Source organism: Melopsittacus undulatus, chromosome 3 (genome assembly GCF_012275295.1).
Source record: "Melopsittacus undulatus isolate bMelUnd1 chromosome 3, bMelUnd1.mat.Z, whole genome shotgun sequence".
Classification (NCBI taxonomy): domain Eukaryota; kingdom Metazoa; phylum Chordata; class Aves; order Psittaciformes; family Psittaculidae; genus Melopsittacus; species Melopsittacus undulatus.
In genome coordinates, this window is record NC_047529.1 from 116,016,170 (window position 1) to 116,030,563 (window position 14,394).

The 14,394-nt window shown below is 43.3% G+C and overlaps 1 protein-coding gene across 1 annotated transcript; it reads left to right on the plus strand.

The window, feature by feature from the left end:
* Nucleotides 1-1,695: 1,695 nt before the first annotated feature.
* ANGEL2 (angel homolog 2) lies at nucleotides 1,696-11,357 on the plus strand. Its single transcript, XM_034061102.1, is given in 10 exon segments — nucleotides 1,696-1,763; nucleotides 3,128-3,314; nucleotides 3,316-3,559; nucleotides 4,760-5,013; nucleotides 5,421-5,490; nucleotides 6,150-6,571; nucleotides 7,259-7,385; nucleotides 7,992-8,052; nucleotides 8,430-8,596; nucleotides 11,203-11,357. Coding segments are annotated over 9 exon segments (1,680 nt in total). The 5' UTR covers nucleotides 1,696-1,763; nucleotides 3,128-3,134.
* Nucleotides 11,358-14,394: the final 3,037 nt, after the last annotated feature.

Sequence of the window (14,394 nt, forward strand, 5' to 3'; positions counted from 1 at the left end):
GCCCCTGCACACCTCTAGGCATCTGCTGCTAACCGCTTTTAGAAAGCAGGAAACCGAGCTCACTGGCCCATTGATCTGAACCACCGTGGCTGTTCTGATGTGCAGGATAATCAATCAAAACAGCCCTCGGTGAGCCTCCATTCATTAGGGAGTTTGAAAGCTCAAATGACTCATAAAGTAATTTGGCTTCTAGTTACACACCAGAATTTGGAGATACCATGTTGAAGAGTATCTCTGAACATGGTGCAAACAACCTAGATGCACAAAATAATAATTAGAGGAGACTAAATAATCCACAATTGAGGGTTACTGGCTTATTAAGACTTTCCTAGATCAAGGCAAGAAATAACAGCAACTTTGAGATGAGAAACAACTTGCATTGTATTCATAGGTTAATCTTTTCCTTATCTTCTATTTTGCTTCTTACACAATTCATTTTTATGCTTAGCAGCATATTGTCCTTTTCATTAGGGCTTACCTTAAACAAAGCTTTACCCTTTTCCTTTTTCCAGCATCACTGCTGAGATTGCTATTATGGAAAAACCTTTGAAGCAACATGGGTGTCTTACGGAGGTCAAAATAAAGAAACAAGCTGCATTCCATAGGAAGATTCCCTTTGCTCCTAAAAATGACAGCATTGTTATTGCTATAGCTATGGCTTACTGTATTCTATCTTAAAAACATACCTAATACATAAGAATGCTTCAAAAATCACCAATATAGGTCTGGAAAACATAGCTGGGAAGTCTTGTACTACCCGTGTATTCTGAAGCTAAGAGCTTGGCTCTCTTATTACAATGTGAAGAAACTGACAGAAAATGGATGGGTGTTTTTGTCTTTTGCCAGTAAGTATCTTGCATCCAAGAAGTGGAAAACCCAAGGCAGATTTGACATCTTGCCTAACTAGTGCTCCCCTCACCTAACTCATTATTCTAGTGCAGTCTTCCCTATCACCCCTAGGAAAACCTTACCATTATTGTTGATTAAAGTCACTTCCATGACACTAGTGAAAGGAATGCAGAGCCAGTGTTGGATGTGATTGCAGTGCTTGCACAGCATCCGCTCTGTTTGGCACTATTGTATTCCTGTACCACGTTTCCTTACCGTAAACAGAGACAGCATTTACCCTGTCCTTAGACGACCTCAAGAACGCATGTTAACTGCCTCAACATCGACAGAGATAGGGAGGGCCCTTTATGCAGCTGGTAAGCAGCAGTGGGTCTGTCTGCAGGGCAAGCAGCTCTTCCACCCATCCCTCAGCAGAGCATATAACCATAGAATCCCAGACCACTTTGGGCTGGAAAGGACCTTAAGAGCATCCGATTCCAACCCCTGCGGTTTAACCTGGGAATGTTAAAACACTGTCTCAGGTGAGTGAGTTTTGGTTTGTGCAAGGAATAAATACAGTGCTGCTGCCCTGACATAGGTACCTTACACAACAGGGCAGCTCTCCCTTGACCCCACGGGGACACAGCAACCGCAGGAACATGACGGTGTATGGAAACTACTACATTAGCACAGCGTTGATCCCATTTAAAAGACTAAAAAGCCTGAAATCCGACAAACTGCACGCTGCTCCTGTGCCTCGACGGGTACCACTTCACACCCCGCCTTGAGGGGGTTCCGGCCCCAAGATGGCGGCCGGGCTCTAGCACCGCCCTCTCGGCCCCAATATGGCCGCGGGGTGCGCTGTGGGCCTCGGACTACAGGTCCCAGGAGCGAGCGGGCGGCCGCGGGGCGGGCTCGGGTGCCGCTGGTGCGGGGTAAGCGGCTCGGCGGGCGGAGCTGGCGCTGTCCTGGAATGACCCCCTTTGGGGGCAGCGGGGGTGCGCGGAGCCCATAGCGGGTCTGCCCTGGGCTGGTCCCGCACCGGGGCCCGCAGGAAGGTAACCGGGATCGAGGGGTGGGCGCTGGGCTTCGGCCGGGCCTTGCGGCCGCCTCGGCACCCCAGGGCACGGTGCGGGGCTGCGGGTGGCGGCCGGTCCTCATGCCCCTTCTCCAAGCCCCGGAGGCCAGGGCGGTCCGTGTGGGGCTCCCTGTAGCCGGCGTGGGGCCGGCGGCATTGGAACAGCCCGATCGGGTGCAGGGGCCGGGGAGCGGCCTGGCCGCGGCGGAGCGGCCCTACCGGGCCGGTTCACACTTCCAAGTGCCCGTAGAGCAGAGCGGGGCCGCGGTGCGGGGCTCGCCCAAGGAAGGGACCCCGCTTCGGGGCTTCTCAGGCGGCTCCGGAGCCTTCCCAAAGGAGCGGCGGCTCTTCCCTGCCTGCTCCATGCTATGGCCGAGGTGCCCGGCGCTGTGCTGTGCTTCTGTGTCTCTCGAGCCGGGTGTTTGCGGGCAAGCCGGGTTTTGCGGAACGCTGTATTTAGGCTGACCGGCAGGGAGGAGGTTCTCGCTTTGGTTTAACTTCAGGCGCACCAAGCTTCCGTGTCTTTTGTTTGTAAGCTCAAAATACGCCTTCCTTTTTAGACAATGAGGAAGCCAGGGCAGAGCGATGCCACTCAGACATCCTTCCTGCTTCTGGTTTTGACACAGGCGTTCTTCTGGAAAGCAACCAACCAACCTCCCCCTTATTTTCATGGCTTTAATCGCTAAGCTGTAGCCTTCCCACCTGGAAATGAAATAAGAATCCAAATCTAGTCTTTAAGCTGTTGCCAAAGATTCCATGAGAGTTAGCATCTCTGTTTCCCTGTCCTATTGGCATTGTGTTTTGATCCAAGTCAACAGCTTTTTAAACAACGTAAAGGAAAGTGGTTTCTGATTCCTTTGAAGTAGCTTTATCATCAAGTTAATGCTGCATGAAGGAATGACTTGTAAAGTTCGTTCCACTGAGCACCTGAAAGATCTGAGTGTGGAATTCACTAAGGCAGAAAATAAGCTGTAAGTAGTTATTCAGTTGGGCAGAGTTTGGAAATGAAATGGTATTTGTAAATCTGAAGGGGACAAACACACGATTGCTTCATCAAATCCTACTTTGAGTATCATTTAGCTAAAAGTTTAGACGTCTTGCATGTATCTGGAAAGGTCTGAATATCTTGTATGTGTCAACCTGTGGAAAAGGAGTACTTTATATAAGCCATGCCCAGGATGACTTGAGTGTAGGTAATTCAATCTGTGCTTTCTTTGGCAGACCCCCCATGCTGGCCCGTCATGTGCAGAGGCTGGGCAGCGGCTGCATCGCCCACTGGAATGGTTCTCATGTACTCACCGTGAGCAACCTGGCTTACAGCTGTATGAGATGGGCCGGACACTGTCCTTGGGCCTCATTTCCACTTCCCGTTCCAGCTGATTCCTCAGCAAACTGGAGAGTCCCTCCGTTTTTTTGGACCTTGGAGACACTTTCAGAACTGTAACTGGCAGCTTGATAACTTCATGCAAAGTTCTTGCTTTCACCTACCCAATCCCAGTATGAAATCTGAGGGAGAAGAACCATTGACAAAGAAGAAAAGAGTCAGTGGCCAGCATGATACTTCAGCTCCTGAAAAAACCCCAAACTTGTCTGATCAGAAGGAAGCGTGTCTTTCTGTAGCACAGAATGAAGAAAAACGTAGCAGCAAGAAAGGTAAAAGGTGCAATTTGCTCGTTTTCCTTCTTTATCTGTGCAGCTAAACCCATCTAACAAGCTCTAAGCAATCTTGCCTGCACCTTTTCAGTTACTGTTTTTCTTGGCTCCTTGGTCAAGAAAGCATCTGTCTTAAAAGCCTTACAGTTTGTAATGCTGTTTGGTGTGTCACACTTGCCTTCTGTGCTGCTACACAGCCTGTCAGTGCTAGGTCCACTGTGGTTGGAAGTAGAACACAGTCAAGGATTGCCCTCCTGGGGAGTCCTGAGTTTGGTTTAGACAACTCTCTCAGGTGTCTTTTGCCAGATCCTGTCTGTGAACTAGGGAATCTTACAGCAAAAAGATGTAGATAACTTGCTGCGGGGCTGAACTGCGCTGGCAGTTGTATAGCTTCATTCCTGGTACTGTAGCTGAGCCTGTAAGCCCTGCTGGACCTCAGCTGGCTTCTTTCCAAGCCACTTGGTTCATGAATTATGTAAGTGGAGAAATACATATCTGAAAAATAATTGGATACTTAATGATGGGCAAATATACTCTTAAAAACTTTCATATAATAACTATGAAACTAGGAATGGCAGAAAGGCAAAACAAGCCTTTTTAGAAGTTGTTGGTAATTCTGAGGCTTATTAATGTTTTTAATTTCTCAGTCTCAAGTCAGTTTCATTATCTGGTTTGGGACCCAGTTGCAGCTTATGTCTTGAGTTTTTCAGATTGTACACAGGCTAGAGGTGAACACGTTCCTTGATTTCTAACCCCTTCTTAGTCATGTATAGGCAGATCAAGGTGCCCATGCCCTGTTCTAAGGGTGTATTGCAGACTGACATACCCCATCTCCACTGAGGAGGTAGTGGCAGAAGGCAGCGTAACACTGTGCCAGCAGGCTGGATTTGGCTTACCAGTTTGACAGCATTTCTACAGGGTAGACCACAACTATTTCCGTAGGACATACCAAAGCAGTTTGAAATCCAGGGCATCTAACGATTGTGTGCTGTTTTTTGGGCTTGGGTTGGTTTGGTTTTTACTGGTGCTTATATAAAGTTCATCTTTAACCACAGTCTAAATCACTGTCTGTCTAAATCAAATAAGCTTTTAGAATTGATTAAGCAAAGACAAACAGTTGTCAGCAGAATGATTTCTAAGAGCAGCAAGAACTCATAGGGTGTATTACATCATTTTTTCTGCTTCATGCTCTTTTAACAGGAACCATCAAAAGACACTGGGAATACTTCTGCCAGCACAGCAGAACAATGAAAATCGTTGAACGTAAAGAAACTGACCAAAGCAGTACAGAAAGTGAGGCAAAATTTGATTTTACAGTCATGTCCTACAATATCCTCTCACAGAATCTGTTGGAAGATAACTCCCACCTGTACAGACACTGCAGGCAACGACTGTTAATCTGGACATACAGATTTCCCAACATTCTACAGGAAATCAAACAGCTGGATGCAGATGTGAGTAGACAGTGAGTACGTGGACGTTTCTTTAGGACTGATAAACTGCAGGAACAGCACTCTGTACTTAAGGAAAAGTGTGCCCTTGGCCTCTTCATCCCACTGCTGTGGCTCTTAGCCCTCCCTTAAACTGCTGGGAATGTATTAGCAGGTGACTACTTGGATTAAATTGAATTTCACATCTGAAAATGTGCAGCTGGATGAGAGAGGGTGGGAGGAATTGGGGCCCTCTTCCCAATCCTAACAAGCACTTTCTATAGGAGACTGAATCCTTTTGTGGAATTATGACAGCAAAAAGCCCTTGAATTATTATTTTTATAGTATACCCATACAGAGTGTCCAACAGAGGTGATGTGGTAATATTTTGGTAGATTTACTAACCTTTTAATTGTGAACTTTTGCTTCAGGTACTCTGTTTACAAGAAGTCCAAGAAGACCACTATAGAACAGAGATCAAGTCAAGTCTGGAATCCCTGGGTATGATGAAACCTTTATGACCAGTATGTTGTCTTCTCCCCTGTCCCAGTAACTATTTTCCTCAAAAACCTTAGTTTAATAGAATCAAGTTTGCCTCCATCACATGTAACAATGCTGTGCACCCCCTTTATAAATTCACTAAGTGTTCTCTTGAAGCTACCTTAGTGTTTTCTATCAGAATTCCTGTTGGATAGGGCTTTTTCCTAGGGTATGGGTTTTATGGCTTGAAATTTTCCAATCAGCACTAAACCATGGTCAGTTTATAGTAACTTGTTTATATACAGTACTGTCAGTCAGCCTAAATAGCACTGTCTTACCACTCTCCTGTGTGAGTTTATGTAAGAAACATGTTGCTAGGGATGTCATTCCATGGTGGTTTAAAGGGATCTAAATCTTTTGTGCTCTACATCTCCTTCCAGTCCCAGGCCCCCCTTGCTTCCTGGCACAGGTTCTTGTCTGATGCCAGGAGTAGCTAGCTCAAGGAGCAGCACTGGATTGATGCCTGGTATCCTAAATAGATGCTGACACATCATAAAAGATATTAGAACAGGTTTCCTGTAGTATCTAAATTGAAGATAGATAGGGCAAAAAGGTTTTTATTATTTCTTGAGATAATCTCTATTTATACAATGATATGTTTGTCATTGCCTCTCTTGCAGGGTATCACTGTGAGTATAAAATGAGGACAGGGAGGAAACCTGACGGCTGTGCTATTTGCTTCAAAACTTCCAAATTTAGCCTGATTTCATCAAACCCCGTGGAATTCTTTCGCCATGATATTCCACTCTTGGACAGGGACAATGTGGGATTGGTGTTGCTTTTGCAGCCTAGATTTCACTGTAAAAGTAATGCTGCAATCTGTATAGCCAACACACATCTGCTGTATAACCCAAGGCGCGGGGACATCAAGCTGACCCAACTTGCAATCCTCCTGGCAGAGATTGCTAGTGTTGCTCCTCAGAAGGATGGTACCTTCTGTCCAATTATCATCTGTGGTGACTTCAATTCTGTTCCTGGTTCTCCGTTGTACAGATTTATAAAGGAAGGGAAGTTAAATTATGAAGGCCTTGCCATAGGAAAGGTAGGCTATGCTTTTCACTTCTCACAAGTAAAGGTTGATGCTGATTATAAGTATTACAGGATGTTTGTATCGCTTTGTTTATGCATGCCAGTCTTTAAATAGGATAAAATAAGTACTTAAGCAAACACCTACTGTGTACTCCATTGAAAGATGACTCTTGTGTTAGATAAACTTTGAATTACAGTAGCTAAAATAATTGTAAAAGCAACAATGCAATTAGATGCTGAATCTAAACTGTTTCAGGTTAGATGGGTTTTGTTGTAACCTCTTGTTACGTAGCTGTTGGATGTGTCAAATGCTATTTAATAAAAAGTAACTGGAGTACATACAATGAGAAAACATGGGGAAAAATAGCCCTACTGATGTTTGTTGCTAGTGAGTAGTTGTTTCAAGCCCTGCTTCAACTTGACTTGCTCATAGAAGAATAAGCATTGTGAAGATGAAGTATCTGCTGGGGAGCTGTGCATACTCAGTCCTGTTATGTTGATAAGTGTTCTTGGTAGTATCACAAGAACTGGCTTGAAAAATCAGGTAGCTGCAAAAACAAAGGGGGTGTACATAAGGGATGTTGTTACTTTGACAGAGATTTGACAAGCCATGATAAAAGACTTATTCTAAGAGGCTGTAGGTTTTCTTTGCTTTAAACTTTAAATAAAAAGTCTACTCATTTCATGTTGTTTTTCTTAGGTCTCTGGACAAGAAGAGTTTCCAAGGGGCCAAAGAATTTTATCTATTCCAATCTGGCCCCAAAAATTGGGTATTTCACAAAACTGTGTCTATGAAATAAAACAGCAACAAAAAGAAGAGAATGCAGGTCAGTTGCTGGGTTGATGAATTTTGTGGACCTTTGGAAACATCATTTGGGTGGCACTGAAAAACATGTTCTGCTCTAGTGGAGGGGCAAGGCAGCAGGTCTTTAGTTTGCCACACTTCCCTGTTGGGCTCATTTGAGTGTGAAGTTATGGCTCACGTAAGCATTTGCAAATTTGAATCTTTAGGAGGTAATAGAAATTGCCATTCAGGAGCTGGTGCGTATTCTTTAAACTGCTGTGATTGAATCATGAGAGTCAGTTGTGCTATGACTGGGAAAAGAGAGATGGAAGAATGCAGCACACGTATGTAGTGTGAACCCACATTCTGCTTAAGTGGTTATGTATCACAGTGAAGGCAATTTATGGAACAAGTGGGAAGAGCAAGTGATTCCTTCCTTACTACATCTTTCATCCACCAATTTTAAATGAATGGGACATAATTTGGAAGACTTTGAAGGGCATATCACAAATGGAACAGAAGAATTCAATCCAGTTTATATCTTGCCTGCTGCAAAGATACTTGTCTCTAGCTTTTCTATAGCTCTGCAATATTGGTCTTGCTTACATCCTATTTTTAAATGCAAATTGAATGTATTTTTGTTTTACAGGAGAAAAATTGGAAGCAGGAGAACTGGACAATGCTCAGGAGATTGTCATAGCATCTGAAAAGTATGTTTTGGGGGATAAAAAAATGGAATTCCTAGTCTGGGGAGTTTGTGCTTAGACCAAACTTGTTTCTGATTCCAGATGTGGATAGAAGATGCTCACCCAACCCAGTCTGCCAGTCTGGGTTAATCATCGTCCATTTAAACATGCAAAGGCCTAGAACTGGAATTAATGGAGTGTGGGTTCTTGCAGGAACCTGCAGATGCTATTTCAGAATGCAGAGGCAAGGTGTCAGTGCTGTTTAGGGGGCACTGTCTGTCTGCTTATTAGAAAATGCCTTTGACATTTTTGGTTACTTCTTGACATAAAGCGAACATTTGCTCTGTAGTGACATTGTAGGAAAGCTGAAAATAAGGTTCTCTTCTTTGATTCCTGTTTAGGGTGTCTTCAAAACTGCAGCACCATTTTAAGCTGTCTTCTGTCTATTCTCATTACTTTCCTGAAACTGGGATCCCAGAAGTAACAACTTGTCACTCCCGAAGTGCTGTCACCGTGGATTACATTTTCTATTCTGCAGCAAACGATGATGCTGCTGCTGCCCAGCCAGGTAAAGAAACAACTTTCTAATTGTTTTCACCAGGTGCTAAATGGGAGCATTTGGATGCTCTTCCAAGGGAAATGCAGTGATAATTCAATCCATATGAGCTACCTCAGAGGTTTGTGTTAGTGCTTTGAATGTCAACTGCTATCTGAGAAATGAGGCTGGGCTTGTGATCACACTTGGGCTTGTAGTGCCACGCAGGGCAGTTTATGTGCATTAAAAGGGTTTCTTAGTTACTTCCCAGTAATGGTCAGTTACGTCTGTTAAGTAGTTGCTTGCCCGTGCCCAGTTGTCACTCTTGTAGTTGGCTGTAGTTGCAGCTAGAACTCACCAGATGGTGCAAGAAAGACACGGTACGTCTGCTGGTGTATTTCTTGATGGATAACACATCCATCCTTCACTGCTTTGTGCTCTTAGCGTAGATAACTTCCCGGCAGCGTGCTTTCCATGTCATCAGTAGTTCTGTGTTTTATACTATCATCAAAGGTCACTGCACAGTGTGGTGCTATCAGATTAATGGCTCTGCAGAACTTGGAACAAAGAAACCTAGATTCTGCTCCTGCTCCCACTGTAGGTTGCAGCTGATTTTTAGAAATTAACATTGTTTCTAATATGTGAAATAAAAATACCCCTTTCATTTTTCATGCATTGAGACTAGATTGTTAGAATTCAGTGAGTCAATGCACAAAAGTCTCATTTGTCATAACATGCATAGTAAGTACTACCTTAATGTAAAATACCACATCCAAAAGCTTCACAATACAGAAATAAGCGCTTTGGCTGAAAAAACAGGATATGAGAAGTACCTAAATGACTTCTGAATCCTGTGTGATTTCAGAGTGCATCCTGTGCACAATTTAATCTTAATTCTCTTGCTTCTCTATTTTTGTTGCACCACCATTGCACCAGCAGAGCTATAGCACTTCTTCCTTTCTGGGCTTGCTTTTCAAACAGATTCTTCACCCCACATCACAGTACAGAGTGGGACAAACTTGGAATTCTCAAACTAGGTTAAACTGGTGTAGTTTTTATTCATTAGTTCTTCGAAACTAAGTAATAGTGGTTGCAGAGTGCTCTGAGCTGACATTAATCACTGCATGGGGGCCAGGCTCTTTGCAGCAACAAACTGCTCCTTTGTAGACATGCAGGTGCTGAGCCAGATGATAAATTTGGCTCAAGGATGTGTGTGCTCTAAAGCTACCAAGGCATCTTCACAGTGGAAAAGCTTTTCTTCAGAGCAGCAGTAAACAGCTGCTGGGTTGTTAGAGGGCTGCAAAGCTGGCAGGTGCCAAAGGAGTGAAGCTGTTGAACTGTGTGAGGAGTTGAACAGTTGCTGGATAATCCTTTAAAATGTGCCTGCTGGTAAGTACCAGCTTGAGCCAGGAAGTCCTGGAATTGCTGATCACTTCCATACAGAAAGTATTTTTGTCAGAGTTACAGCTGCTGTTTGTGCAGGCCCTGAAAGCACTCAACTTGCTCAGCATCATCCCTGTGCTCTGCAGGCAACAGCTAGGGTTGCTGACTAGTTGGCTCACGCAAGTAGATAGATCAAGAAGTCTAAAATTTGATGCATCATGGGAAGATCTTGTTCTCAATGGAATTTCTTGAGTTGGAGAAAACGTACGATGGTTTTCTGCTTGGTTGTTGGTTGGTTTTTAGAATCACAGAATCAACCAGGTTAGAAAAGACCTTTAAGATCAAGTCCAACTGTGCCCCAGCTCTGCCAAGTTTCCTCTTTAATGAGGGCACAAATATTTTAAGTATGGTGTGTAATAACAAAGGTTGGGCAGGGATAGGTGCCTTTCGAGTAGGGGTCTGCTACAGTCCTGCTGACCAGGAAGACTGAGCAAATGAGGTCCTCTATAGACAGGAGCAGCCTCATATTCAAAAGCCCTGGTCCTCAGGGAGGGACAACACACCAGCAATAAGTAATCCAGGTGGTTCCTAGAATGTGTCGATGATAAATGCCTTCTCCAAGTGATGGAGGAGCCAGTGGAAAGACTGGTTGCTTGCTGGACCTTGTTCTTGCCAACAAGGAAGGGCTGGTGGGGAATGGAAGGCTCAACATGTCTTTAGGCAATTAGGTTTAGGTAATAGCAGGAAATAATGGAGGAAGATCCCTTTCTTATGATGAACAGTTAGGAAGGGAAATGCCAGAAGGCTTTCACCCTTAATGAGGAGGAGTTCCTGCTTGGTGGAGAACTGTTCTTGAGGATACACAAATAAAAGGTTATGTGAACCAGTAACTATCAAAAGATGCTTAATTTTGCAAGTGTCAGCTCTGTTGGGCACTGCTGTACTGCTAAAGTACAGGCCTGGATTGAGGCTTTTTCAGAGGTACAATGAACAACTCAATCCCCTTCTACCTCTGCAAAGCGGAGGGGTAGTGTCCTGAGTGCTTTGAGCTGTACTGATTGTAAGCTCTGCTGGGAGAGCCATCATAAACCAGAGGAATTTCTGAACTCCTTATTGGTGCTGTTACATGGAACAGAAATGACTTTCAGATTGTTTGTGCCCTAGGCTTTTCCTCTTTCTGCAGGTGTGTGAATGTGCAACTCTCAGCCCACACTGATGAATGTTCCCATCTTTTGTTCTGTTTGTGTTTTAACCAGGAGCAGAAGATTCTTGTCGTGGAGGTCTGAAACTCCTTGGCAGGCTGGCACTTCTAACAGAGAAAGATCTTTGGACTGTTAATGGTCTTCCCAATGAAAATAACTCTTCTGACCACCTGCCCTTGCTAGCAGAGTTCAGGCTTAGTGAACGGTAATACCCAAAGGACTTTCTGTGTAGATGAAGTTACCTTCACCTTCTTGCTTCATGTGATGATCACTGTCTCTTTGAAGGTTAATTAAGGCACTGCTGGTCCAGTTTCAGTCAGTTTTATGCATGCTGCGTTGCTAGTGTTGTGTAAAGTAGACTTCTTAAAGAGACTTTTTTTTTCTTAAGGTTGAAATTACTTGATGAAGCTTTTAAGGCCAAAAGAAAAGATTTTTACACTTGCTTCTTCCTCTTTGATAATGGAAAACAGCTGTGCCAGCCTCACAGTGGCATTATTTTTCACGGAGATGCTATAAATGGTTTTTATTGTAAATCAGTAAAAATGATTATTCTGAGACTCGTGTGCTGCTTCATAGAATCGTGGAATGGTTTGGGTTGGAAAGGACCTTCGAAATTCGATATTGGATGCTGCTTGATTTAAATATGAGTCTTCTCAAAGCTGGAGCTGATAAATGCAAACATACTTGAATAAATGCACCAGATTTCTGCATATGTACAGGTTACAGCTTAAAAAGCTGTTGTAGCAACTCCTGTAGCCTAAGGAGCTTTGATAGTCCGGGGGACTGTTGTGTTATCTCCACAGCAGACAAATGTGAGCTCCTGTGTGTCTGTACCCTTGGCAGCACACAGGCAGCTGGAACAGGGGAAGGCAGGAAACAGAAAAGTGCTGCTCTTTGCAATAAGCTTTGTCACTCCTTGAATCTAGAAACAACAAATAGCTTTTCTGGAATAGAAACAGAATGGGACAAAAATTAACCTTAAGTCTTAAAGAGAAAAAAAAAACCCTCAAACTACCATGATCCTTTTATTGAAGTTTCATGCTGTGCATAAACATACAAGTGATGTAAAAAAAACCCCAGCCCAAAGTCATGCATCTTTCCTACATCATTTGACCACATTGCAGTCACTAGAACCACACTTAAGACAAATGCCATCATCGTGAAGAGTATTTCAGCTGAACTGCAAAACAGGAACCAAAAGCAATTTGTCACACGCCTCTACAGCATTCAAAAGTTTCAGTGCTAAGTTAGAGGTTAAAATAACTCAAGTGTAGTGGACAGTGGTAAAAACTATACACAACCACCATTACTTGAGCTGAAGTAAACCATGGTTTCACAGGAAAAGCTTGCAACGTATCAGGTAACTTTGTGCTATAGGCTCCAGCTGATCCAAGTAAGTTTTTCACGTCATTTTATCCAAGGGATACATGAAAAAAACCTGTGTAGGTCACAAGATACTAAACAGCACAAAGTTTAACAGTGAAACGCTGCCGCTGGTGTAAATAGTACAGGAATTCCTACCAAAAGAGTATTTCCCTCTTTTCAACTTCGCTCCTGAACCACAAAAATCCCAATGGTGAACACAGGAGTGGGAAAGTTGACAGAAGGAGGAATGGGAAAGGCCTCCCTGTAACTGATATGGTAATTTGTATAAAAAAGGGTATGTAATACATTAGACAAGTCTTTCTAGACTTTCTGCAGGCTCATTAGTGGAAAGCCTTCCACTGGTTGTAGAAGGTTGCTGGGTCTTGGTATTGTCCTCCTGTCCTAGGTAGGGGAGATTCATTGACTTTTTTGGGCAATGAGGTCTGTGTACAAGCAATCATCTCCTGTATTCATTCAATTGCTGACTGACAGAAGTGTGCTAGGAGCTTAAATCCTTCAGTTTGAGTAAGCATTATTGTCACTGTCTTACAATGTCTTGTCTTCACCGAGATCCCAAAAAAGCCAGTGCCCAGGAGGGGATATACACAAGGCCTATGGCAGTATCATCTACAAGCACAGCACAAAGGGTAAAGGCTGGACTTGTACAATAATCCAGTTTCTATTTAGGCACCTAATGAAATAGTTTCAGGAATGCAGCACTCAGAGTATTTCACTAATGCGAATGGCAGACCCCAGTGAAAGTCTTACCGCATCACTTGAGAAGGCCGGTGTCCATCACAGGTCCTCAGCTAAGTCTTAGAACAAAAGGATTGAGTAGGCAGGAAGCAGACAAGCTTGACTTTCAGCCATTAAAGCTTCCTTATTCAGGTCTAAGCTTTTGTTATTACTACAACACATACAGGAAAAACTCCCTACAGCAGCACGGCAGAAGGTTAACTTCAGCCTGCAGTGTCTGATCTTAATATAAATGTCAAGGCATCACCATTTGAGACTGCTCAGCCTTTCGAAGACAAGGTTCAAAGCTACACCAGCTGCTGAAAGAGAAGCACGTGGGCTCAGGTTAGCATTATTCCAGGAACATGTACAAGAAACAGACAGACTGAGAGGTGAACACTCTTGTCTACAACAGCAATCTCTATGTTTTGTGCTTCAGCAGAATAGTTCGGAGAGACAAAAAGCTTGTGACAAAGTATAAAAAACTTATGAAAGTTTAAAAATTCATTATTATCATCAGTTAAAAACCCAAACCCTCCTATCTTGCCTAATAAGATATCAGTGTTTAAGAATACACTTTGCATATTACTATTACTTAACAGATTTCAGCAACATGCACAAAACAGTAATAGAGGTGGCAGTAAAAGATCCAGTGCTGGTTTAATACTACCAGAAATGCTGGGAAACAGTACAAATTAGTTACAAAACAACAATACTGACAGTTTTGCATATCTATTAAGTTTAGTGAGGTAATTTTGAGACTTTAAAAACTCATGCCACTTCTGCACTGCTTGTTCTTATTGCTGAATTGAATATTAATACTGACTAGGATTTGTTTTAACTGCACTGCACCCCAGCACATCTTAACACTAAGAATATTGATTTCTTAGTTTTCCCAATGCTACTACCCAGCAAAATGCCCAAGTTTAATACTTGTAGAGGCAAATTGTATTTGAAGAAACTCTCACACCACTGGAGTCATCTGCTACATGATGAAGGGGAAAAAAACGTCACATCCTGGCGAACCTCATTGTAGGTTCCTCTGCACCGATGCCTTCTCTGCAAATTGAAATAGAATAAATACTGCCACCAAAACGAAATTCCTTCCCCTTGTATTTTCTAGGTAAAACTTGCACCATAGGAGTC